Here is a 23,093-nt window from a genome sequence, read left to right as displayed (position 1 = left end):
ATGTTTTTTACGGCATGTCTATTTCACTTAAGGAATAGAAACAAACTAGTTTTTAATTAGTGTCCTTGAATTCTCCAATAGAGGGCATTTTTATAGATCTGGGAGTGGGGCTGTATTTTCATGCTATTTATTTTGTTTGCTTGTTGCAGGTGTCTGTCCAACTGCTGTCTCGTGCCAACCTTGCCAAGAGTAAAGCTCAGCAGGCACTGAGTGCTGGCAATGCCACATTTGATGAAGTGGACAGCATCTTGAAGAATCTCAAGGGTGAGTTGCTTGACAACTGCTGTGTTGTGGTGGCGGGTTTTCTGAGTAATGGGTGGGGAGTTCATTGAGGAGGAGGCCAGAAGAAGCAATGATATCCATGTCCAACATAAATAAAATTGAAATTTGCATCAAAATGGTTTTGCATGTAAATAGTGTAAACAAAGAGAATCCAATGGTTTTTCCCCTTCATTTTGGCAGTTTGGTTCTTTTGGAAAAGGCTGGTGTAGTGTCAGATAGCGAAGTATAGGCAATCAAGGGGCAGCCAGGTTCTATAGGTAGGAGAACTTGGTCAGAAGCGGATTTAGGGGAGTGTGACCAGGTTGCCCACTGAGCCAAGAGGGCACCACAAGAGTAACGAACAATGGAAGATGAGAGGCAGAGGGGTGCCGGATTTTGGCACCACACAGGACACCGCTGAAGTTTTAAAGCCCAAAGTCTGCCACTGACTTGGTTAGAGGCCATGAGGGTGAAACTTCCAATATAAAGATGGGACACCCTGGTCTTCTTTTGCTGTCTGTTCCTGCACATTTTCAAATTCATGATTTGGAATTTCTTCCCTGAGATAATGTGGCTTCCCCAAATCTACTCTGGATGTATGAGAGAACCCCCAGAACTGTGGCGGGTGGGGGAGGAGAGAGGAAATTGTTCCATATGGCAAGCATTGACAGAACAATCATCGTAGTGCAACATTGAATTTCACCCACGAAAAGCTGTTTTATTTCAGTAGTAAAGGTGAGGCTGATTGTTGATTGTTAACAGATTTAAGGAAACTTTTAATCTGCTGCAGCTTGCTGCCCTTAAATGTTGAAGTTGGATTTTAGTTTTAGATTTAATTGCAGATTTTTTCAGAGGCTTCATGGGTTTTGTTTGGGTCTTTTTTATTTTTTGGAAGCTCCCCTGAAGGTCCTTGGGCCATTTGCAAGCTGTAAATATAATGAATAAACTCCAGGGTAGGGATGAGGGAGATATTTGATTTTGTTTGCATTTTAATGAAAAGCCACTTAATTCTTACTTCTCAAACCAGAACACAAACTGAAACTCAGCAATTCCCCCCAAACTGCACTTGTTTGAATTTTGCAATGCAGTTCTGCAACCAACCACTCTGTACAAAAATGTGTACAATCCCCCAGGGTTGGCTGCCCAGCCTCTGCTTGAAACGCCTCCATGTTCTCTGCCTTGCCCTGTTCTTGCTCCCTAATTCTCTACCTGGTACTTTAACCATAAACTGTTGGAAGCTGGCCAGGACCCAGCTCAGTACTTTTGGCTCAGACTTCTCCTCTCTGCACTAACACGGCTCCTTATTCAGTTGGGTTCCCTCCCACCCTTTCTGCTTGCAGGGTTCGATCTTCAAGTAGGGAACAAGCGAAAAGAAGCTGAAGATGCCATGCAAAGGCTCCCGTTCATCAGCAACATGGTCACCAGAGCCAGTGAGAAGACAAGCATCGCAGAAGCAGCCCTGGGCACTGCAGCTACAGAAGCAGAGGCAGCCCTGAGAATGGCTGGGGAAGCAAAGGAGATTGCGGGGGACATCGACCAGGTATGGGGGGGGCTGAAAGTATGTTAGTGCCAGAGATCTGCAGTGAGGAAATAGGGGTGGGATCAAGGATACCTGGCTGGCAACAGCCTGGTTTGGAATTGTTCATTCAGACTTGTATTCAACGTTTGCTGGAGGCTCAGGTTGGATAAAAGGTAAAGGGACCCCTGACCATTAGGTCTAGTCGTGACCGACTCTGGGGTTGCGGCGCTCGTCTTGCTTTATTGGCTGAGGGAGCTGGCGTACAGCTTCCAGGTCATGTGGCCAGCATGACTAAGCCGCTTCTGGCGAACCAGAGCAGCACACGGAAACGCCATTTACCTTCCCGCTGGAGCGGTACCTATTTATCTACTTGCACTTTGACGTGCTTTCAAACTGCTAGGTTGGATAACATATTGTTATTCAAAACTACGTAAACTAAAATGCAGGGAGATATGCTGTGCATAGGGTTGCCATATGTCTGGAGTCTCCGGTACATATCCGGAATACTGCAGTCAGCAGCAGTGTCCATATGGAAATCAGAAAAATGTATGAGAAAATTCGGACGTATGGTAGCCGATTTCCCATAAAAATAGCTCAACAATTTTTCTGTCTGTATTTTCACTGTTTGAAATATGGAAACCCTAGCTGTACACCATATGGCATTTCCACAGCACTTGGAGAATTCAAATTGCTACATGCACACTGTTATGCAGTAATTCTTACAACATCCCTGTGAGGTAGGTTAGTATGATGGGGGTGGGGTTTGACTGAGACCAGCTAGTAAGTTACTGGCAGAGGACTTCTGGACTTTGCCTCCACAGTAGCCAGTGTAGCCCAGCTAGAGGTGGTTTGCAGGAGCTTGACCCTGATACTCCGTAGCATTATTATTATTATTGTTACTACTACTACTACTACTACTACTACTACTACTACTACTACTCAATACATCTCAATACGATTTACAGAGAAGTAAAATATAAACATTACACAGACTACAACAAGGTTAGCCAATGTGGTGCTTTCTATATGTTTTTGGACTGCCAATCCTATCATCCCTGACCAAGCTAGCTGGAGCTGATGGAAGGAGCCACGTGGCTACATCTGCACCAGAATGTAATGAAATGTGATCATACATGACATGCCCCTCGTTCCCCAGTACTGGTTGTATACACAGATACCTGTGGTTTTTTACCATCTACCTAATGCAGTCGCTCATTGTTTCTGCACCTCAAGCCACCAAGGCTTTTCCTTCACCTGCCCGTAACTCCTGTCTTAGTCTTCTTTGCATTGCCACTGATTCTGACCTTATAATTGTGCAGTTGGCTGGCTTTGTTTTGCAGGAGATAGGAAGGCTGGCCATGGAAGCAAACAGGACAGCAGATGGAGTATTAGTCCTGGAGAAAGGAATCATTTCTTTGCGGGATGAGGCTAGACGTGTGGAGAGCGAGTTACAAAGGAAGGAGCTGGAGGTTGGCATGGATACAACCAGAGCTCAGGAAGTGAGTGTGCAGCTTTTGCCTTTTTATTAAAAGGGGTTTTAAAGGAACCCACTGAGGGAGGAAAGCCGGCTAATAATACGTTTGATTGTTGCGGCTTCTTCAGGTTGGTCAGGCGTCACAGGGTGCCCGGGCAGATGCCACTGGTGCTGGGAGCGCAGTCGAAGAAGTCCTCCGTGCCTTGGATGATGTTTTGCGCACGATGGGTAAGAAGCCGTTCTATTTCCTGTTAAGTCTGGAAACATTATTCCAGCACAGAATCGTAGAGTTGGAAGAAATAAGCAGGAACCAGTTAGAGTAGGTGGGAGCAAATGTTTGTTGGTGCAGCTGAATATTACGGGCAGACTTAGCAGAATTTTAATAACACTTGCAGTGTAACAATTACTATGGACAATATGGAGAGATTCAAAATATAGATCATGAAATAATATGCAGCTGAAAATGTTAACAATGGAGGGAATGTTGGGAAGTCTGGAGATTCAGATAAATCTCTAAAGGTGTACATGTACTTGGTATTGTTATAACTTTACGCTTGTAAAATCAAATAAAAAGTATTATTTTTTAAAAAAAGACCATTAAGGGCAGACTTGTTCACTTTTGGAGGCCATTTTGGTTCTAGTGAGAAGGGATCAAAAAGAAATAAAGGTGGCATTCGTATGCTATGTCACACTTTCTTCAATATCTCTGCTGAAGTTCTGATGATACACAAAAATAATCAATTTATTGGTGAAAGGTAGTTGACTAAAAATATTCGCTCTATTGATAGCTTAATCATATGAGATTGATTGAAATATATAGTATAGGGGTACCTTGGTTCTTGAACGGCTTAGTTGTCGAACAAATAGGCTCCCGAACGCCACAAACCTGGAAATAAGTGTTCCGCTTTGTGGACCTTTTTCAGAAGCCGAACATCCAATGCTGCTTCCGCTTGAGTGCAGGAAACTCCTGCAGCCAATCGGAAGCCTTGGTTTTCAAATGGTTTCGGGAGTCGAATGGACTTGCCAGAACAGATTAAGTTCGAGAACCAAGGTACGACTGTACTTAAGGATTAGCTGGGCACTGACAGCCTAGACTGAGGCACCACATGCAACTGTCCCACAATGAAAATCCCTGTAGTGTCGGGTCCTGTACAGATGCCCCCTCTGTTGCAGAGAGAAATCTAGAGGCCGCTACATAGGATGAAGAAGTCTAAAACACAACTGGACAAAACATTATGGGTTCAAATAAAGACATAAAATTTAACTGATAGCTTTTTATTCCCCTTGTATGATGAAACCATGGGATCTGTGAACTACACATCATGAGAGAGTCCCTAACCCAGTGGTGGTCTTGAAACACTAATGAGAGGCCAGGCTGTATGTGGGGAGAATAGGCAAGCAGGAGACTGGAGTGCTGAATCCCTGTTGATCCTCTACCCTCTCCACATTCACATTATCCTGGCAAATGTGGGATTGCAAACATACGTTTGCTGTGGGAACATATTTCTGTGCCCTAGGAGTGGCCTTATATTTTTCCACATACCAGCTGCTCTTCAACATGTGCAGCATTTTGCGGTGTGTCAAAGCATATTGTGGTTTTAACTCGTTACCAATGTTAGGACTTCAGATCCAAGATCTTTTCATTTCTAACACATTACATGCACCAGGACCAGTTCATGAAGGTGCAGGACTGAATACTGTTGTGTGATAAATTGCACTCTTTTGAGGCTGCTGGTTCATGCAAAGTCCTTAATCAGACCTAGCTTACTTCAGTTATAAGAATCACACCCATGATCACACACCTGTGACATAGCAGTTAACACAGTCCCCTCAGGTAAGTATGAATTTGCATGGGAGGAGTTATGCATACCTGTCCTGTCTGACACCCAGGTATCACACACAGAGCCTTTTGAAAGGCTTTGTATGCAGAGCTCAACGTCTGCAGGCCCAATATGCATGGCAGGGGGAACTGCCATGTATCACTGGCAGTGCGCGCACCGGACTCTGCGCACGTGTGCCAAATTAAGATATCCCATCCAGGCTGTGTGGATGTAAAGTGGGGCAAGCACATGTCGTAAGTGGAGTCATAACGTTCTCAAATTGCTTGGACAGGGGAAATCCAGTTACCTATGGGAAAAATGCAGGTGCTTCTGGAGAAGTTGCTTAGCATCATTTAGCTTGTATATTTCTGTAAAGCTAATGCACTGTTGCCAGCAAGTGAGGAGCAGAGTGGAATGCAAATGTCACTAAATAAATACGTAAGATTGTATCAAGTTTTTTAAACAACATTAGTCATCACAAATTGCAGTCTGTTAGAAATTTTATGAGCATAAAATTACCGAATTAAACATCACAGGGTAGCTCATGGACTAGATTTATAAATAGCTTGGGTGACTGATAGGGAAATTCCTATCATAAATTTTACCACTCATACTACACGATTGCCATCACAATAAATTTAAGCCTTTTGGAGAAGCTTTGATTGGATTTTCTTGGCTGCAACTGCAAACAGAGAGACAGTATGGGTTATGAATTTCTCGCAATTTGATGACAACATTGTTTGTTGTCTATGGTTGCATATTTATTTACTACAAGAAGACTGTTTTTGTTGATTAAACAAATAACGGTCTACAATTCAAAATCCATCCACAAATGCAAAATCACAGATTGCCTAGTATCATTAAAAATGTCCCACATACAATGGAGAACATTCTTTGGAAACTTACCTTAATGAAAGCCTTTCTAAGATCTTCTAATTTAGGGTCAGTTTTCAGCAAGGGGTAGCAGAGAATCCAGGGTTATTGAGCACTTCTGAATCACGATGTGCACCTATTAAATAAAGCTGATGATCTTCTTCTAGAATCCGGGATCCATAAGTGAATAAATAACATTCCAATGGCAGTTTTATCAATGGACAATAGGCTTAATTGCTGTAACTGATTATGTCAAACTGGGATTTGTGAATGAAGCTGGAATTAAGTGAATGCTTCTCTGATCCCTAAATTGGCTACTTCCCGGTCATTCTCTGGAAACTTACACAGCATCTCTGCATTACCTGTTGGTTGGATCACCTCCCTTCAGAGGAAACTGTCTATTGCATCCCTCCAGCAATCATTGCTCTGGATGTGCCTTCTTCCAACCAGGGGTCATACTCTGAACAGTTTCTCACACAGAGTCCTCTGAAGGTGTAGGAGGTACCTGCTGCCTTCAGCCTCTAAAAGTCAGTGTTTTGACGGTAGAGTGAACCTGCCTCTAAATTTAATTCAGACAAAAGTGGGCTTTGGCTATCAGACGTTTAGGCAACACTATTATAAAGTCTTGGGTTTGTGGATTGTGGGACAGCTCCTTCAACAACCAACTAGATTGAGGGATGCTTGCTCAGAAGGTTTTGCTATTGAGTTCTCCTTTTATTTTACCTCCTTGTATAGACCAGCCTGAGTTTGCGGATGAGCAAGGTGTGATCATGCTTGAAACCAACCTAAGTAAAGTCAGAACAAGAAACAACCAGTTGAAAGAACTGATGGCGCAACTGGAGGAAACAGCCAGGCGTCAGAAACTTCGGATTCAGACACTGGAATGGAGCATTACTGAGATCCTTGATGATATCAAGAACCTGGAGGAAATCCGGGATAGTCTTCCCCCAAGTTGCTACAACATACCACCCATTGAGAAACCCTGAAGCCTTTGGAAGCTGGGACAGAAGACTTCCGTGTACTCTGCCAGATCTCGGATACACAAAGCATCAGAGTTAGGCAAACGGTTTTGAGTGCTTCAAAAGATCCAAGCCTCTCAGGACTCAAAAAGCCACATGTGACTGCTGAATAGATCTTTTTTAAGTTCCGTTCTGGTGCATCATTCTGGCTTATGTTGCAGCTGTTCCACTTTGGTGCATGGAGCACGGAGACATAAAGTTTATCCTAGTTGCCCCACTCCCGGGAAGCCAGAGGGACACCTGCAGGCTGCACGACAAAGCAGCTGAATGTGCCGAGAGACATGATTATTGCTGAATATATTAGGAGAAGGTATGTGCCCTGGGTTAGTGTGTGGCCGCAGTTCAAAGCTTGGAGCCAGCAGCTGAATCTGAACTCCCAACTACGTGTTCGCCATCCTAGCCTTCCTTTCTCCCAGCCTGACCTAATGTAATAAGATGGAAGTTAAACCCAGCTAAATTAACTTATGCTACATTAAAACCTTTTTATTACCATGAATTACTCTTAACTCTCACTCTCCCACTTAGAATCTCACAGGCTGCTTTTCCTTCTGAAAATCTTTCTTAGCATCTAATGTTTCTTAACCTCAAGGATGGGATAAGTGTGGGCCACTGAAAGCTTGCAGAGGCCTAAAACTGGTTCAGTAGCATGGCCTCACCACAGGAATTCTGGGAAATCAGTGATATCGAACAGCATATTCTCAATACTCTAATCAAACTACAGTTCCCAGAGTCCCTCAGAGTGTGGGGGGGCAGGGGAAGCCTTGAGAGTTACTTGTAGAAAATAAATAGAGGTTTGAAGAAGCCTGTGGCAGCAATGGTGATTTAATATGTTCTTGCTTCATTTCTCCTCCTTTTTTTTACAATGAAAATGGGGGTGTCTCTGGTAGATTATCTACAACAAGCTCAAGAGTGTTTGGTTAACCTCATGTGGCTATATAGTGAGAACCACCTACCTGGCCTTAGGCTATAGCTTAGTAAAATTGCCTAGCAGTGCAAGCCTATATATACTCATAAGAAAGTCCCACTGAATGCAATAGAACTGGGTCTAGGATGGCAGCCTAAGCTGCTTGTTTTGAATCACCATCACAGTCAAAGGAGGAAGAGACTTTCTTGTGGGAGCCAGACAAAATCCCTCTGGATAATTCTGTTGGTTTCCATTTTATAACTCTGTTTTAAGTTATCGTTCAAGGCTGTAGTTGGAAAAAGAAACATGAACTATGCCCTTGCTTCAAACAGTACTTCATACACGTGTATAATGGTGCTAAATATCAAGTATTCTGTTGTGGTTGGGTGAAAAGGGCAAAATAAATAATGAATCCCCATGGTTTGAGAAGGCTGCTTATTTCCTTAATTGTGTTTCTCATTCTGGAAACTTCTCTCCCCCTCCGTACAGTGTGAACATTTTAGTGGAGGCGAAATCGACTTTAACTTTGGATAAAGGTAGTTGCAGCATGGCCCAGCGACTGAGGGATCCTGGTCAATGCCTTGATTCTGTGATCATCCCTCAACCGTTCTACCACTGCTTCTTGTTGTTGTTTAGTCGTTTAGTCGTGTCCGACTCTTCGTGACCCCATGGACCAGAGCACGCCAGGCACCTCTGTCCTCCACTACCTCCCGCAGTTTGGTCAGACTCATGCTGGTAACCTCGAAAACACTATCCAACCATCTCGTCCTCTGTCGCCCCCTTCTCCTTGTGCCCTCCATCTTTCCCAGCATCAGTGTCTTCTCCAGGGAGTCTTCTCTTCTCATGAGGTGGCCAAAGTACTGGAGCCTCAGCTTCATGATCTGTCCTTCCAGTGAGCACTCAGGGCTGATTTCCTTGAGAATGGATGCGTTTGATCTTCTTGCAGTCCATGGGACTCTCAAGAGTCTCCTCCAGCACCAAAATTCAAAAGCATCAATTCTTCGGCGATCAGCCTTCTTTATGGTCCAGCTCTCACTTCCATACATCACTACTGGGAAAACCATGGCTTTAACTATACGGACCTTTATTGGCAAGGTGACATCTCTACTTCTCAAGATGCTGTCTAGGCCTGTCATTGCCCTTCTCCCAAGAAGCAGGCGTCTTTTAATTTCGTGGCTGCTGTCACCATCTGCAGTGATCATGGAGCCCAAGAAAGTAAAATCTCTCACTGCCTCCATTTCTTCCCCTTCTATTTGCCAGGAGGTGATGGGACCAGTGGCCATGATCTTCGTTTTTTTGATGTTGAGCTTCAGACCATATTTTGCGCTCTCCTCTTTCACCCTCATTAAAAGGTTCTTTAATTCCTCCTCACTTTCTGCCATCAAGGTTGTGTCATCTGCATATCTGAGGTTGTTGATATTTCTTCCGGCAATCTTAATTCCAGCTTGAGATTCATCCAGCCCAGCCTTTCGCATGATGTATTCTGCGTATAAATTAAATAAGCAGGGAGACAAAATACAGCCTTGTCGTACTCCTTTCCCAATTTTGAACCAATCAGTTGTTCCATATCCAGTTCTAACTGTAGCTTCTTGTCCCACATAGAGATTTCTCAGGAGACAGATGAGGTGATCAGGCACTCCCATTTCTTTAAGAACTTGCCATAGTTTGCTGTGGTCGACACAGTCAAAGGCTTTTGCATAGTCAATGAAGCAGAAGTAGATGTCTTTCTGGAACTCTCTAGCTTTCTCCATAATCCAGCGCATGTTTGCAATTTGGTCTCTGGTTCCTCTGCCTCTTCTAAATCCAGCTTGCACTTCTGGGAGTTCTCGATCCACATACTGCTTGAGCCTTCCTTGCAGAATTTTAAGCATAACCTTGCTAGCGTGTGAAATGAGTGCAATTGTGCGGTAGTTGGAGCATTCTTTGGCACTGCCCTTCTTTGGGATTGGGATGTAGACTGATCTTCTCCAATCTTCTGGCCACTGCTGAGTTTTCCAAATTTGCTGGCATATTGAGTGTAGCACCTTAACAGCATCATCTTTTAAAATTTTAAATAGTTCAGCTGGAATACCATCACTTCCACTGGCCTTGTTATTTGCAGTGCTTTCTAAGGCCCATTTGACTTCACTTTCCAGGATGTCTGGCTCAAGGTCAGCAACCACACTACCTGGGGTGCACGAGACATCCATATCTTTCTGGTATAATTCCTCTGTGTATTCTTGCCACCTCTTCTTGATGTCTTCTGCTTCTGTTAGTTCCTTACCACTTTTGTCCTTTATTATGGAAATCTTTGTACGAAATGTTCCTTTCATATCTCCAATCTTCTTGAACAGATCTCTGGTTCTTCCCATTCTGTTGTTTTCCTCTATTTGTTTGCATTGCTCGTTTAAGAAGGCCTTCTTGTCTCTCCTTGCTATTCTTTGGAAATCTGCATTCGATTTCCTGTATCTTTCACTATCTCCCTCGCATTCTGCTTGCCTTCTCTCCTCCGCTATTTGTAAGGCCTCGTTGGACAGCCACTTTGCTTTCTTGCATTTCCTTTTCATTGGGATGGTTTTCGTTGCTGCCTCCTGTACAATGTTACGAGCCTCCATCCATAGTTCTTCAGGCACTCTGTCCACCAAATCTAAATCCTTAAACCTGTTCCTCACTTCCACTGTGTATTCATAAGGGATTTGACTTAGATTGTATCTTACCGGCCCAGTGGTTTTTCCTACTTTCTTCAGTTTAAGCTTGAATTTTGCTATAAGAAGCTGATGATCTGAGCCACAGTCAGCTCCAGGTCTTGTTTTTGCTGACTGTATAGAGCTTCTCCATCTTTGGCTGCAGAGAATATAATCAATCTGATTTCGATGCTGCCCATCTGGTGATGTCCATGTGTAGAGTCGTCTCTTGTGTTGTTGGAAAAGCGTGTTTGTGATGACCAGCTACCACTGCTACCTAGTGATTAGTCCTGGCATCAGCCTGGCCAGCTTCTTTGCTCAGTCCACAAAACAGATGAAAGACAGTACCTTGTAGTTGCCAGACAACCATGATTCACTTTCAGTCCAGAAGAGGTCGAAGCTTCTCTTCTTGTTTTTTACACAAAAAGGCCCTGCTCTAGCAACTGCTCCCCCACCAGAGTTTGAAATCAGCTTCTGATGCTACATGGGGGAGTTCTTGTGCTACAGAAATAAAAGTACAATAAAAACCCAGGTGCACATGGAAATCTTACTGGATACTTCTCTGGATTAGGACTAATCTGCCTTTCCCTGTTCACCAGACCTTTTACATGGGATTCTGTGCTGCGAATAAGCCTGTTTGTCACCGGGAGAGGCAGCAGCAGATGGTGTCAGCATGCTACTTTAACAACATATAACCAGCCATCTATCTACCTTTGCTACAACAAATGAAGCAAGAACAGCAGAATTCTATTTTAACATAATTGCTAAGTGAAAATAAAATAAGGTTGTTAAACTGTGCTTGTTTCCAGCAAACTATTCTCTAAAGCCCCATTAACTAGTTGCTATGCTGCAAACCACAGAAATTTACCTAGTAAATGGAAACAGTAGTGAAGGTCAACACAAATTTCATTAGTGTAATTTTCTTTTTATTACATCCTTTTAAACATTTTGTTTTGTTTTTGGCCATGACCATTTTAGCAACAATGACCTAACTCTAGCATATTCAAATCTTTTTTTTTTCCTTTTAAAACTTTTTTTTTTAAACAAAGCAAATTTTACGGTTTAAAATTGCAAGTAATGTAAAACAGTCACCTTCCCTCCCTCTCCCCCCCATCCCCACCCTGCAATGAAAACCCACTCCTTTGACATGTGGGTCAAAGCCTGACACTTTTGCCAACTCTTTCCAAACCAATCCCATCAGCATCATCCAGATTTATGCTACGCCCTGCTCTCTCTCCCCCTCCCCCCTAACCATAAGCATAACTGAGCACATGAAGGCAAAGATAAGACAAATAAGACATTATATACATCATCTGAACCACAATGCTATGTTCCTAAGGCATGCTGTCCTAAACTGGATGAAACTGGAAAGTGGCCTGAATAACCCATCTTTTGTTCCAGAGTATAGAGAATTCATCCCTCTATTTTCTTTGCTAACCTCATTTTTTTAATCCTCCCCACAAAAGTGTCCTTCAAAACTTTTTGGAAGGCCACAATTTCTGCCTTTCACTCTCTCACACACAGAGACATATACAGACTGTCAGATATGTTCTTGGCTTTGCGCTCTGCAGCTTAGCATTGAGATGTATCGTGGGTTCCAGCAAGAGGTTGTGGCTGCTCTTAAAACGGAGGCATGTGAAAGAGAGAGTGCTTTGGAAATAGTAGTTGGTAACGCGGAACAGGACAGCAATAGCTACTTATCTAGAGTCATGTAGGATTTCTAAGCCTTCTGTGAGTAGAAAAATTCTCATCAAAGAGACGGTCTCTTCTGTACATCTGCCTGTGACAGCAGTGAGTGTCTAAGGGATAGTGAATGCTTTGGGGTGTGGTCCTATAATGCCAGATTGCGACACAAATCTCAGAGAGCCATCCCTGTGTGCCACCATCCTCTCTGGTTGCCAAATGCTTGTAGGGGTAGCAGCTGCCTAAGAATGTGCAACAGAAAATGAGGGAGGTATTTAGGGTGGAATCCCCATGCCCCATTCACTCACATTTTACGAGTCCACATGACATCTTCCATTTATAACCCTTCTTTGTTTTCTCAGTGTTTCCTTCATCTTTTTTTCTAATAGCAGAAAGTTTTATCTTCTTGAAAAGGGTTGTGCAAGCCTCACATACATGGATGCCCTTAGCACTATTCTTATCCTTTTTTAAAAAAGATATGTGGTTTTGATGCGGGCAGTGACATATTGAGCAAGCATGTTTATCATTCATGATAACCTTTGTGGTGGGCACCATTTTATAAATCAGACAGTATTTTTCATCAATATTTAAAATAGCACTAAAATGCTTTTTTGGATATGTAATATTAAAATAGTAGCAAAATACTACTTAAATTAAAAAAAAATGTTTTAGTGCTCTAACAATAAATTACTAAAGGAAAAGAAGACAGAAACCTTTCCACTCATCACCACAAGGAGTTTTCCCCCGATTCAACACTTTCAATACAAAGGAAACATTAAATACTTGGTTATTTGACATTTTGTTAGTAATAATGGACAATCACACTCAAATGAGTAAGTGCTTAGTACTAAATAAATGACTCTTTGTTTAAAACAACAACAACTGGATTTCCCCCCACTCAAATAACTGCACAGGTTATTTGGACCTTCTTCCTCATCCAGAGCAGCTATGTCACACAGCAGAGCAAACAAAAGAAAAGCGAAATATCCCCAATAGTGTGGAAAGACAATTACAATTCTGGTTGTAGTTTGCATTAGCACTCAAGGACACCAACGTGGAAGCAGCCAGAGATTCTAAATACTGATTTTTCCAGGGACACTCCCTGTATTCAGTGCAGATGGTCACCTCTAAGTCCAGTGAGAAACATGTAGCCAGGCAAGAGCTCAGAATGAAGTATGCATTGCTTTCACTCCAGCCAAGAATAGCTGACCTACGCTTGTAGAAATCTCACATGGAACAGCCTTCCTGAGGCTATACCACTCTAGAGTCGCTGATGGAGGATCACACGGGCAAATACTTCCCCAGATCAAGCAAATACACACAACCCCTCAGGCATTTGACACATTTCTCTATCCTCTAACTCTGTTTAGTGGGGCCAAGTGAGGAAGTGCAACTCATGGTTTTGTTGTGACACATTATTTCTGAAGAACCATATTGCATTTCTTCCTCTCTGACAGACATTCACTGATTCCTCTCACTAGCTATAACACAATCACAACTGGCTACCTGTTTTGAGAACTAAATCGAGCGCAGCTGCTGGTATTTCCTTGAGGTTTAGGGGAGGGCATTGCCTGAGTGAGGGGGAGAATGCCTCTTCTTGAGTGTGGAACTAACTGCAAGGCTGAAAGAGGCAGGCATGCTGACAGAGGGAAACAGCTGCAAATGAACGAGCCTGAACTAATCACACTAGCAAGGGTGCAGTGGACACCACAAGTGATGAAAAGCCAAATGAGCTTCTGCAGAAAATTAAACACTTTAAACCAAGAGGACACAGCCAATCTGGGACAAATGATTGAAGGCATTCCATGAGCAAGCAAGGTGGGTTACTGACTTGCAGCACCCCGGGCAGGTGTGCTCTGTGTCGCTACTCTACTCTAGGGAGTGCTCCTTTTTAAAAAGGGATTAAAGCACAACAGGAAACCCATTTAAATCCCCTGCCCTTAGAAACAAGCATCTATTTACAAAGGGAAATTCTGCCTCCCTGCCATTCTTTCATCCTTTCCCCAGCAATTCCCCTCCTTCAGATAACACAATCCAGAATTTGGGCAGTTTCTTTTCTTTTTCTTCCTTTTTCCATCTTCCATGCTTGACCTAAAAAGTCTGGGCTTTGTACCAAGTGGGTCAGAATCTCCTTCTGCCAACCACATTCTAATTTGAATGGATCACAGCAATTTATTAGAAAGCCAAAAATAGAGGCAGAGGGGAAAAACCCTGCAATAAAAATAAAAAGGCCCACTGAAATTTATTTAGCTGACGTATTATGAAAATACCTTCCTGGCTTCCAAGGTGTGGTAGAAAGGTATGCAAGGTTCCATCCCCTAATAATGCATGCTGGGAAGGTAGACACCAAAGCTGTCCCCCTGAGGCACGTGGCATCTGATTCTCTCTTCCATTTTCTCTCCTAACTAGAAGGGGGAAGATTACTGGATGGAGTGTGCACTCGGCTGGTTGTTGTATGCAGCACTTCCCAGCATTTGGTAGTGGTGGTGGGACATCAGAGTGAAACAGGCAGATGCACACAAGAGGCAATGAGAAAGAAATGAGAGAGTGAGAAAGAGAGAATTGTGATGAGCAACCATAGGAGAGTAGAGTAATAGGGCTGCCATGGTGCAACTCCGAGGCAGCTTTAGCCAGAGGCATTCAGGTACAGCTGACTCTTGAGGATGTAATCAATGACTGGCTGACACAAGTAATCCACCACATGACCGTCACCATGCTGAAGAGCCAGTCTGTGGGAGAAACAGAAGCAGAGGGAGGCAGTCAGTTCAGAAGATGGACAGCTGCACAGGCTAACCTGCCTATTTGGTTGGATGGAGCATAGTTCCTGAGGCTGGGGGCTTGCAGACTTTGCCGGTGGGACCACTAATGTGGGGAATGGGACTGGAGGAGTGGTAGGTAGGAGAGAAAGCAGATCTGTCCCCTTATCTCAGCCACCCTGCTTATGATATCCAAGGTGTCTCTTGAACTAACCCCAGACAGATGTCTTCCACTTAACAGAAAAGGAAAGGGGAGTTTTCAAGGCCCATTTTCTTTTCTTTACACAAATAAGAGCTGGTCTATACAAACAGCAGTTCCAAGGTTAAACTGCATTTGAACACGCAGCCCAACACTATGCAATCTTAAGTCTCAGAACAGTTTACAAAACGGTCTGCTAAGATTTCTTTGACACTCATGGAAATAAACATGAAAAAGTCAGATAATATTCTACCACTAGAGTTCTGACAAATTATTTCATTTGCCCGTGCCATTGAAAGGGCTGTAGAGTTCTGCAAAAATTACCATGCTGGATTTCTCAACAGAACTTTCAATTCTGTAATCTGCTACCGTATTTTTTGCACCATAACACTCACTTTTTTCCTCCTAAAAAGTAAGGGGAAATGTCTGTGCGTGTTATGGAGGGAATGCCTACGGGTTGCATGCCTACGGACTTTCCTCCTCTAAAAACTACGTGCGTGTTATGGTCAGGTGCGTGTTATAGAGCGAAAAATACGGTAATTGGTTTGGCTGAATATTCTAGGGCAGTTAAGGTTGCAAACTGAAGAGCGTGACTTTTCTCTTCATAGCTCCACAGCCTCTCCTACCTGGATAGTGTCACCCCTCTCCAGCTTTGCCTGCTGGAGCAAACAGAGCTCCTGTGGGTTTGCAGCAAGCTAGAGAAGGGGTGAGGATAGGATTGTAAGAAGAGAAAAGTGAAGAAGGTTAAAAAATCTCAGGTTAAAGAATCACAATCTCAGGGTCATGCAAGCCTGATCAAACTGGTCTGTCATGATTTGCTCTGAATCTGTGTGAAGCTTCATACATCATTGCAGCTAACAAAATATGGGACATGCAGGTCATGTCTTGATCACATGTCAGCAAGTCAGAATTTGAGCTAAACTAAGAGAGAGTTGTCATTAAATCTTAAAATGAAGTCCTATATACATGACATAAAGTTCAAGAGTACAATGTGGGCTAGGGAGTATTCAAGTTGTATGGTGAAGTGTGTAAAAGAAATAAGTTAAAGATTGTTACTTTGTTCCATATTTTCACCCAGATGCTTACAAATACATTCTATAGCATATAGCATATAGCTAAAGGAATAATGCAAGGGTACCACGAGGTCACTAATGTGAGAGACAACAATCCAGCACAATTAGCTCCAGATCTGTCCATTGCTTTGAAGAACTCCCTGGACATCAGATGGAAAGATAGTTTTCCATTGGTGTTCCACTGTGAAAGCTTTGACTTGGAGTGCCTGGAAAAGGTCCAAGACTCACTTCCATCTGAAGATTACAGGATTGGTCATCCCCTTTTAAGGAAAGTATAAAGCTCAGGTGCAGAAAGCCATTGTTGCCGAGACCATATAACACCGGTCTTGAAAGACCTACATTGGCTCCCAGTACGTTTCCGAGCACAATTCAAAGTGTTGGTGCTGACCTTTAAAGCCCTAAACGGCCTCGGTTCAGTATACCTGAAGGAGCGTCTCCACCCCCATCATTCTGCCCAGACGCTGAGGTCCAGCGCCGAGGGCCTTCTGGTGGTTCCCTCATTGCGAGAAGCAAAGCTACAGGGAACCAGGCAGAGGGCCTTCTCGGTAGTGGCGCCCGCCCTGTGGAACGCCCTTCTAGCAGATGTCAAAGAGATAAACAACTACCTGACATTCAGAAGACATCTTAAGGCAGCCCTGTTCAGGGAAGTTTTTAACGTGTGATATTTTACTGTATTTTTGGTTTCTATGGAAGCCGCCCAGAGTGGCTGGGGAGGCCCAGCCAGATGGGCGGGGTATAAATAATAAATTATTATTATTATTATTATTATTATTATTATTATTATTGTTGTTGTTGTTGTTGTTGTTGTTGTTGTTGTTGTTGTTGTTGTTGTAGACTGATAATTATGTCCCCTGTTGTAGTTGAAGTCTTGCGGCGCTGTGGTCTAAACCACTGAGCCTCTTGGACTTGCTGATCAGAAGGTCGGCGGTTTGAATTCCCGCTACGGGGTTGGCGCCATTGTTTAATGGCGGATTCCCTCCGAGCTCCGGAGGGAATCGGCTCCGTAGCGTCTGGGTCTGGCCGCTGCGGCGAAGCGGGGACCCTTAAAATCACAGGCGCGGATGCCTGTGAACACAGAGACTCGGCAGGCACCATTTGCGCCCCCCCCAATCCGCAACGGAGCCTTTTTAAAGGCTTCGGAACGGAGGCAGGGTGAGGCGTGGTGCTGAGAGTACTCCCTCGTCTACGGAGTGAAGCCGCAAGCCATTGACAGAGAGCGCCAACTTCTTCTTTGGATCGATTGGACTCTAAAACATCAACCCGTAAGTAATACGGAGATTGGAACCTTAAAAAAAAAAAAAAATTCTATTTTGGATCTGGAACGAGCGGGAAGGGGCTAAAAAGGAAGTCCACCCCCCCCTCTTTGTAAACAATTTAAAGCAAAGGACCGGGCAGCTAAGGTCGAGAGAATCTGTTTCTTGCTTTTTAATAAAAGATCTTGACTCCACGGTTTTGACATTATAAGAAGATTTACTGGAGGATAAAAAGAATTTTGGGAGCTGAAATTTCACCCCCCCCCTAGACCCGGGGACGTCCTATGAGAAAGCCTGCTGTATTGAAGAGTTTGACAGCTGTCAAGTTAGCTGTCAGTCAGCTAGTTGTCAGCTGGAAAAAGAGAACATTGTTTCTGCTGTTTTTGCTGGTTTATTCGGTATAACTTTGTTGAAAATAAGGAGGGCTGATACAAAATAACTGGACTTTTGGTTTTGAGCTGAAAGGAATATTAAGGACCTAAAATCCGCCTAGAGGGGTAATAGGGACACTACATTACAAAAATGGCTGGAGCATGTAAAATACAAGCAGAATTGGACAGAGCATTTGTTCTCCTGGGAAAGTTACAAGATGAATACAATGCTTTGTCTACAGAGGTTTCAGTACTACACTGGACAGTAAACAACAGTTTTGAGCCTGATAAGGACTTGAAACAGGAAGCCCATTCAACTGAACAAATAAATGAAACTGAAAGTGTAGATACGATGGAGCAATATGTTGTTTTTGAAGAAAATGAAGGAGGAGCTGGAAGTTTGCAGGAGTTAAAGGAGAGTTGCAATATGAGGCCTGACATGATGATAAAAAAGGACAATAAAAATTGGATGCGGAAAGCCTGGTCTGAATGGGAGTCTGAAAAATGGAGAGATCCCCTCTGGAGGAGATCTGAAGACCTGAGGATTACAAATTTGTTGAAGGTGAAAGTTGGAGCTTTGGGGACATGTGGATTTGAAAGAAACTTGAAACAAGAGTTGGAGTACCCCATAGGCTTTGCTTTTAAGTACGGAGGACTGGCTGGAAGCAACATGGATCCTGTTGGGCCGGAGCCTCTCCGAGACTTGGGGTTTAACATCAAGGACTATCAAAGAGACCGGCAGAAAGGAACTGAGAGAGATATAAGGGCCTCGGACGTGAGATCTCCAGGCTAAATAACATAAAGACTGATGGATATTGGCTGGGGACTGGAACCGGGAAAAGGGTGGGTGGAGGTTGGGAATCCAAAGGGTACATAAGTATAATCTGCCTTGTTTTTTTTATATATATTTTGTTAGCTGTATGGAAATTGGGAAAATCGTGGAAGGGAAATTTTGGTCGACTTTAGGAAAAAGGTTTAAGAATAATTAATGAGGTATAAGTATTGATGTGTAATTTTGATAAGGTAAAATTGGTTTTTTTAAATTAAATGAAAATAAGGCTGCTAAAAACAAATTGAGGAAATGGAAAAAAGAAGTAAAGTAAAATAATAGTATGTTAGAATAAATGTTCAAGCTAAGGTGAAGAAATAAGTTAAGGACTTGCTGAATTGACAATTTAAATTAGAATACAAGAAGGGGAGGTGTGAGGAGGTCTGAGAAATAAGGTTAAGGAAAATAAGTATCTGAAACTTTATGTGTTTTTTCTTTTTTTCTGTTTAAGTCTTGAATTTTATGTATTTTTGTGTGGTTTTTATTTTGTTTATTTGTTGTTTTTGATTGTTATATGTTTGTTGAAAATACCAATAAATATTTAATAAAAAAATATTGTTGTTGTTGTTGTTGTTGTTGTTGTTGTTGTTGACTGATAATTATGTCCCCTGTTGTAGTTGAAGTCTTGCGGCGCTGTGGTCTAAACCACTGAGCCTCTTGGACTTGCTGATCAGAAGGTCGGCGGTTTGAATTCCCGCTACGGGGTGAGCTCCCATTGCTCTGTCCCAGCTCCTGCCAGCCTAGCAGTTCAAAAGAATACCAGTGCGAGTAAATGAATAGGTGCCACTGTGGTGGGAAGGTAAACAGCGTTTCCATGCGCTCTGGCTTCCGTCACAGTGTCCAATTGCACCAGAAGCGGAATGCTGTCTGTGGACAAATGCTGGCTCCCTCCGCCTGAAAGGGAGACGAGCGCTGCAACCCCAGAGTCGCTTTTGACTGGACTTAACCATGGGTCCTTTACCTTTTTTACCTTTGAAGTCTTGCAGGCATTTGTTTTGAATTGTGTGGTAGTCTTGGATCATTTGTATTGCCCTTGTAATTAATATAATTGAGTTATATCTTTATCTCATGTGGTCTAGATTTTATCTAGATACATAACCCTGGTAAACCTTCACTCTCTGTGTGTAATATAGATTGTCATGTTGGCAGCTGACATAGCGGCCGAGAAAGAGGAGGAATGGACTGCTCAGGAACATTCATGGTCAACGGGGTGCTTTACGTCAAAGACTGCAGTCCCTCTTGAGGAATGGAGGAGGTGAGGAAGAGGGAAAACCAATCCTTTGCCACCATTTTCTGAACTGCTAGTGAACATTGTTGGCTCTGCAATCAAACACCTGCAGAAATATTTGTTGGCAGAAACCAAAGGCTCCCAACAGTCTGACCAACATTTTTGCCCTTCCCCCACCCACAGTCCCGTTCTTGACGCACCTGCTCTTAGTTGAACTGACAATGGCCATGGGGTGGTTCACATCATCTTTCACAACCAGGATATTGTTCTGTGGAGGAACCATAGAAAGAATATTGACAGGAGCCCTTTCCCACAAGATGACCAGGTGATGCTCTGCCCTAAAATGTTCATCTCTGTCTGAGGTGAGCATGAAGGCAAGACCTTTTCCATTTTGGCATCCCCACAGTAGAAATTATTTTAAATAAAGACAATTTTAATTAAGAAGCAAATTGCGCTGAGGCAGGAGACAAAAGTTAAACGGTATCCTTAGCAAATTCACTTTAGTTCTTCTTGCTGGGCTAACTCAGGACAGGCAATTCTCACACTTGATTGTTAAAAGTAGAGGTGCTTCCAGGAATTGGCATGGCTGAAGGGAGCTCACACGCTTAATCAGTAGTCTGACTCAAGAGATGTCCCAGATGAGACAGAAAGGCAAGCGGGCTTCAGTCAATGAAGGCAAGTAAAAAATGAATATTACAGGAGAGGTATTATGAACGCCTTGAAAAACATTGATTTATCAATGCATTTTTGCAAAAGAACTTACTTTGTACTTCCGGAGTATTGAGGAGTGGTTCATGATCCGGTCTGTGTCAGTTCCATCTCGTGGCACAACAACAATGCCAAAGTCCCCAACTATCACCTCCATCTGTTGTGAAGCAAAAGGAACATGCATTACAACTGTGGAGTGAGTGTGGGGAATCATGTTTATATTCCTGAAAACTTGAATAATCTCTTGGGTTCCTGATTTGCAACTAGAGACAAGCACCATCTCTATTGCATTTTCAGCACTTGTGGAAGACTCCCCTCTTTCAACAAGCCTTCTAATTTGTTGTTGTTGTTTTATTCCAGTCAGTATCTGTACTGGATTTGAAATTGCTTTTATATATGCAACTGTTTTAAATGTGTTTTTATTGTATTTTGAAATCACTTTGGGATGCTTCATAGGAAGTGATTCATAAATGAAATTAATCAGCATAAACTCCACCCATCCCTTGCTAGGGGCGTGTGAGACGTCAGTGTGAAAAATCCTGGCTTTTATATACCAAAGGCAGCACTCAGAAGAGAAAGCACTGGTGTTACACTACTCAGCAACAGACACTGTTACAGCATGCTGAGCATGTGTGAAATTACGGCACCCGTGGGTGACGGGCAGTATGTACAGTGGGTGAAGTGCTTTTTTCTGGGGGGACGCAGGGGTATGCACACCCTTAAACATTTTGTGAATCTAAGTGTGGCCTCATTGAGGGGCAGTATTTCAATATGAGTAGGAAAATGAAAGTACTCCTAAACATTTTTTTTAAGAAAAAAAGCACTGAGTGGGTGCAGCCCAAATTCAGGTTCTGCTTTATTTATTCAGGTTCTGCTGGATCAGGAAAGGTGGAAAGAGGAAGGAATGGCTTTGATTGGCACATTAATGCTAGAGGTAACCCTGGTCTGTAATCTGTTTCCAAAAAATACAACAGCAAGACAAGTGAGCAGAATTTCCTTAAGGAAACTGAGTTTTTCTCAAAAAGAGGGACTCTTTCCCCTTATCACTCTAACAGGCTTATCCCTGAGCTTTAATCTTGCTTCCTGTCTTCAGACACTCCTCTAAGAGAAACCAGGCCTGCTTTGCCTCAGGGTTTTTATCCTTGCTCTCTTTGTCTTCCAATCCTGGGAAACCTCTGTCCTCCACGGATACAAGCCTCCGACTTCCTATGCTTCCTAGCATAGCAGGCTGTGAATACATGTGCGAAAGGGAGAGGGAAACCTAAGAAGACAAAAAGCATCTCTCTGTCTGTCCATCTCGTAGGGCGTTTGCATGCAAAGGGAAGGGGCGAAAATTGGGGGCTCAGTCAGGATAGGAAAGGAAAAGGGGGGTTGCCAATGATGAAAACCCCCATTCCCTCGTAAAAAAGAAATGTGCAGGGGACAGCCCCCTCCCCCCTCCCCAGCAAGTCACCACAGCCCAAAGCGTTGTGCTCCAGCTGCCTGGAGCCTGCCTGCTCAATGCCCTCAAGCCACTCCAGGCTGTTCTCTCACTGGGGCAGTGAAGGGAATCAAGATGGGAAGGGACTGGACTTAGCCTGGAATGCATCCATCCTCTGGGTCCAATGTCCTCTACTACCCCCACAACCTTGGGAAGCAGTCTTGCTCTTTGCTTATCAAAAGAAGTGTAATGAAAGGCAAAATAACTTAAAAGGAAATAGGGATTTCTCTCTCTCTCCAGCTTTGAGGTTGGCACACTAACTATGGTCTCCTGTGACTTTTCACAGATCCTCTCTTGTTCTTATTATTTGTCCTTCCAAGCAGCATCTGATTTTAGGTGTCAAAATTGTTTGGGGTGTTGGGGGAGGGGTAGTACCTGTGGGAGGGGGACACATCGTGCTCCTTCTGGGGTTGTTTGTTCACCCTGCACTCAGCTCTCACCTGTGTGGCTCCTAGAAGCTGTCAGCATGCAACTGGGGACACAGCTGAGGGTAGAGGATGGGTCTCAAACCCATCTCACACCCTCGGTGTGTTAGCAACTTCCCCGGCATGTGAAGACAGGCTGCAGCAGATTAAGCAAGTGGGGGTCCAACACTCAAGAAGGTGGTTTCTGCAGTGCTGCAGAGGGAAGTGAGGGGCAGGTGGGGTTGACGGGCTTGTGCGCCTCCTTCTGGCAACTCCTGACAGCCAAACTGGTGCCAAACGTCTTGCTCTGCTTTCCTTTGGCCACATCAGCAAGGCCAAGAGAGTGGTCTTGTCATTTGGGCAGCCCAGGACCACCGCACACACTGCCCAAGCTTGCAGGTCACAGGAGACCCCACTTTTGTGCCTGCAAAAGTTTTGGGGCTCTCACACAGCTTGATTATTGCAATATTATTATTATTATTATTATTATTATTATTATTATTATTATTATTATTATAAAATTTATATACCACCCGAGGGTCTTTGGGCGGTTCACAGAATAAAATCAAGATATAA

At 43.4% G+C, this 23,093-nt stretch overlaps 2 protein-coding genes across 5 annotated transcripts in view; one reads left to right on the top strand and one right to left on the bottom strand.

The window, feature by feature from the left end:
* The window catches only part of LAMC2 (laminin subunit gamma 2), a 44,167-nt gene extending 37,074 nt beyond the window's left edge, over window positions 1-7,093 (top strand). Inside the window, exons 19-23 of the mRNA XM_053391105.1 lie at window positions 150-264; window positions 1,602-1,801; window positions 3,121-3,279; window positions 3,383-3,482; window positions 6,683-7,093. Coding sequence (XP_053247080.1) covers window positions 150-264; window positions 1,602-1,801; window positions 3,121-3,279; window positions 3,383-3,482; window positions 6,683-6,933 — 825 coding nt within the window. The 3' untranslated portion in view covers window positions 6,934-7,093. The remainder of the gene's footprint in view (window positions 1-149; window positions 265-1,601; window positions 1,802-3,120; window positions 3,280-3,382; window positions 3,483-6,682) is intronic.
* NMNAT2 (nicotinamide nucleotide adenylyltransferase 2) overlaps window positions 6,056-23,093 on the bottom strand; it is a 68,453-nt gene continuing 51,415 nt past the window's right edge. Inside the window, exons 9-11 of one of the 4 annotated variants that reach the window (XM_053391109.1) lie at window positions 20,689-20,790; window positions 20,126-20,193; window positions 6,056-6,083 (exon numbers count right to left, since the gene is read on the bottom strand). In XM_053391109.1, the coding sequence (XP_053247084.1) occupies window positions 6,071-6,083; window positions 20,126-20,193; window positions 20,689-20,790 (183 nt within the window). In that variant the 3' untranslated portion in view covers window positions 6,056-6,070. Of the gene's footprint in view, window positions 6,084-14,269; window positions 14,946-19,289; window positions 19,438-19,840; window positions 19,934-20,125; window positions 20,194-20,688; window positions 20,791-23,093 lie in introns of those variants that run through there. The other 3 variants (XM_053391106.1, XM_053391107.1, XM_053391108.1) reach the window with 3 other exon arrangements.

Source organism: Podarcis raffonei, chromosome 6 (assembly GCF_027172205.1).
Source record: "Podarcis raffonei isolate rPodRaf1 chromosome 6, rPodRaf1.pri, whole genome shotgun sequence".
Taxonomy (NCBI): Eukaryota; Metazoa; Chordata; class Lepidosauria; order Squamata; family Lacertidae; genus Podarcis; species Podarcis raffonei.
Note: the sequence above shows the minus strand (reverse complement) of the source record. Positions and strands in the feature narration are given on the sequence as shown.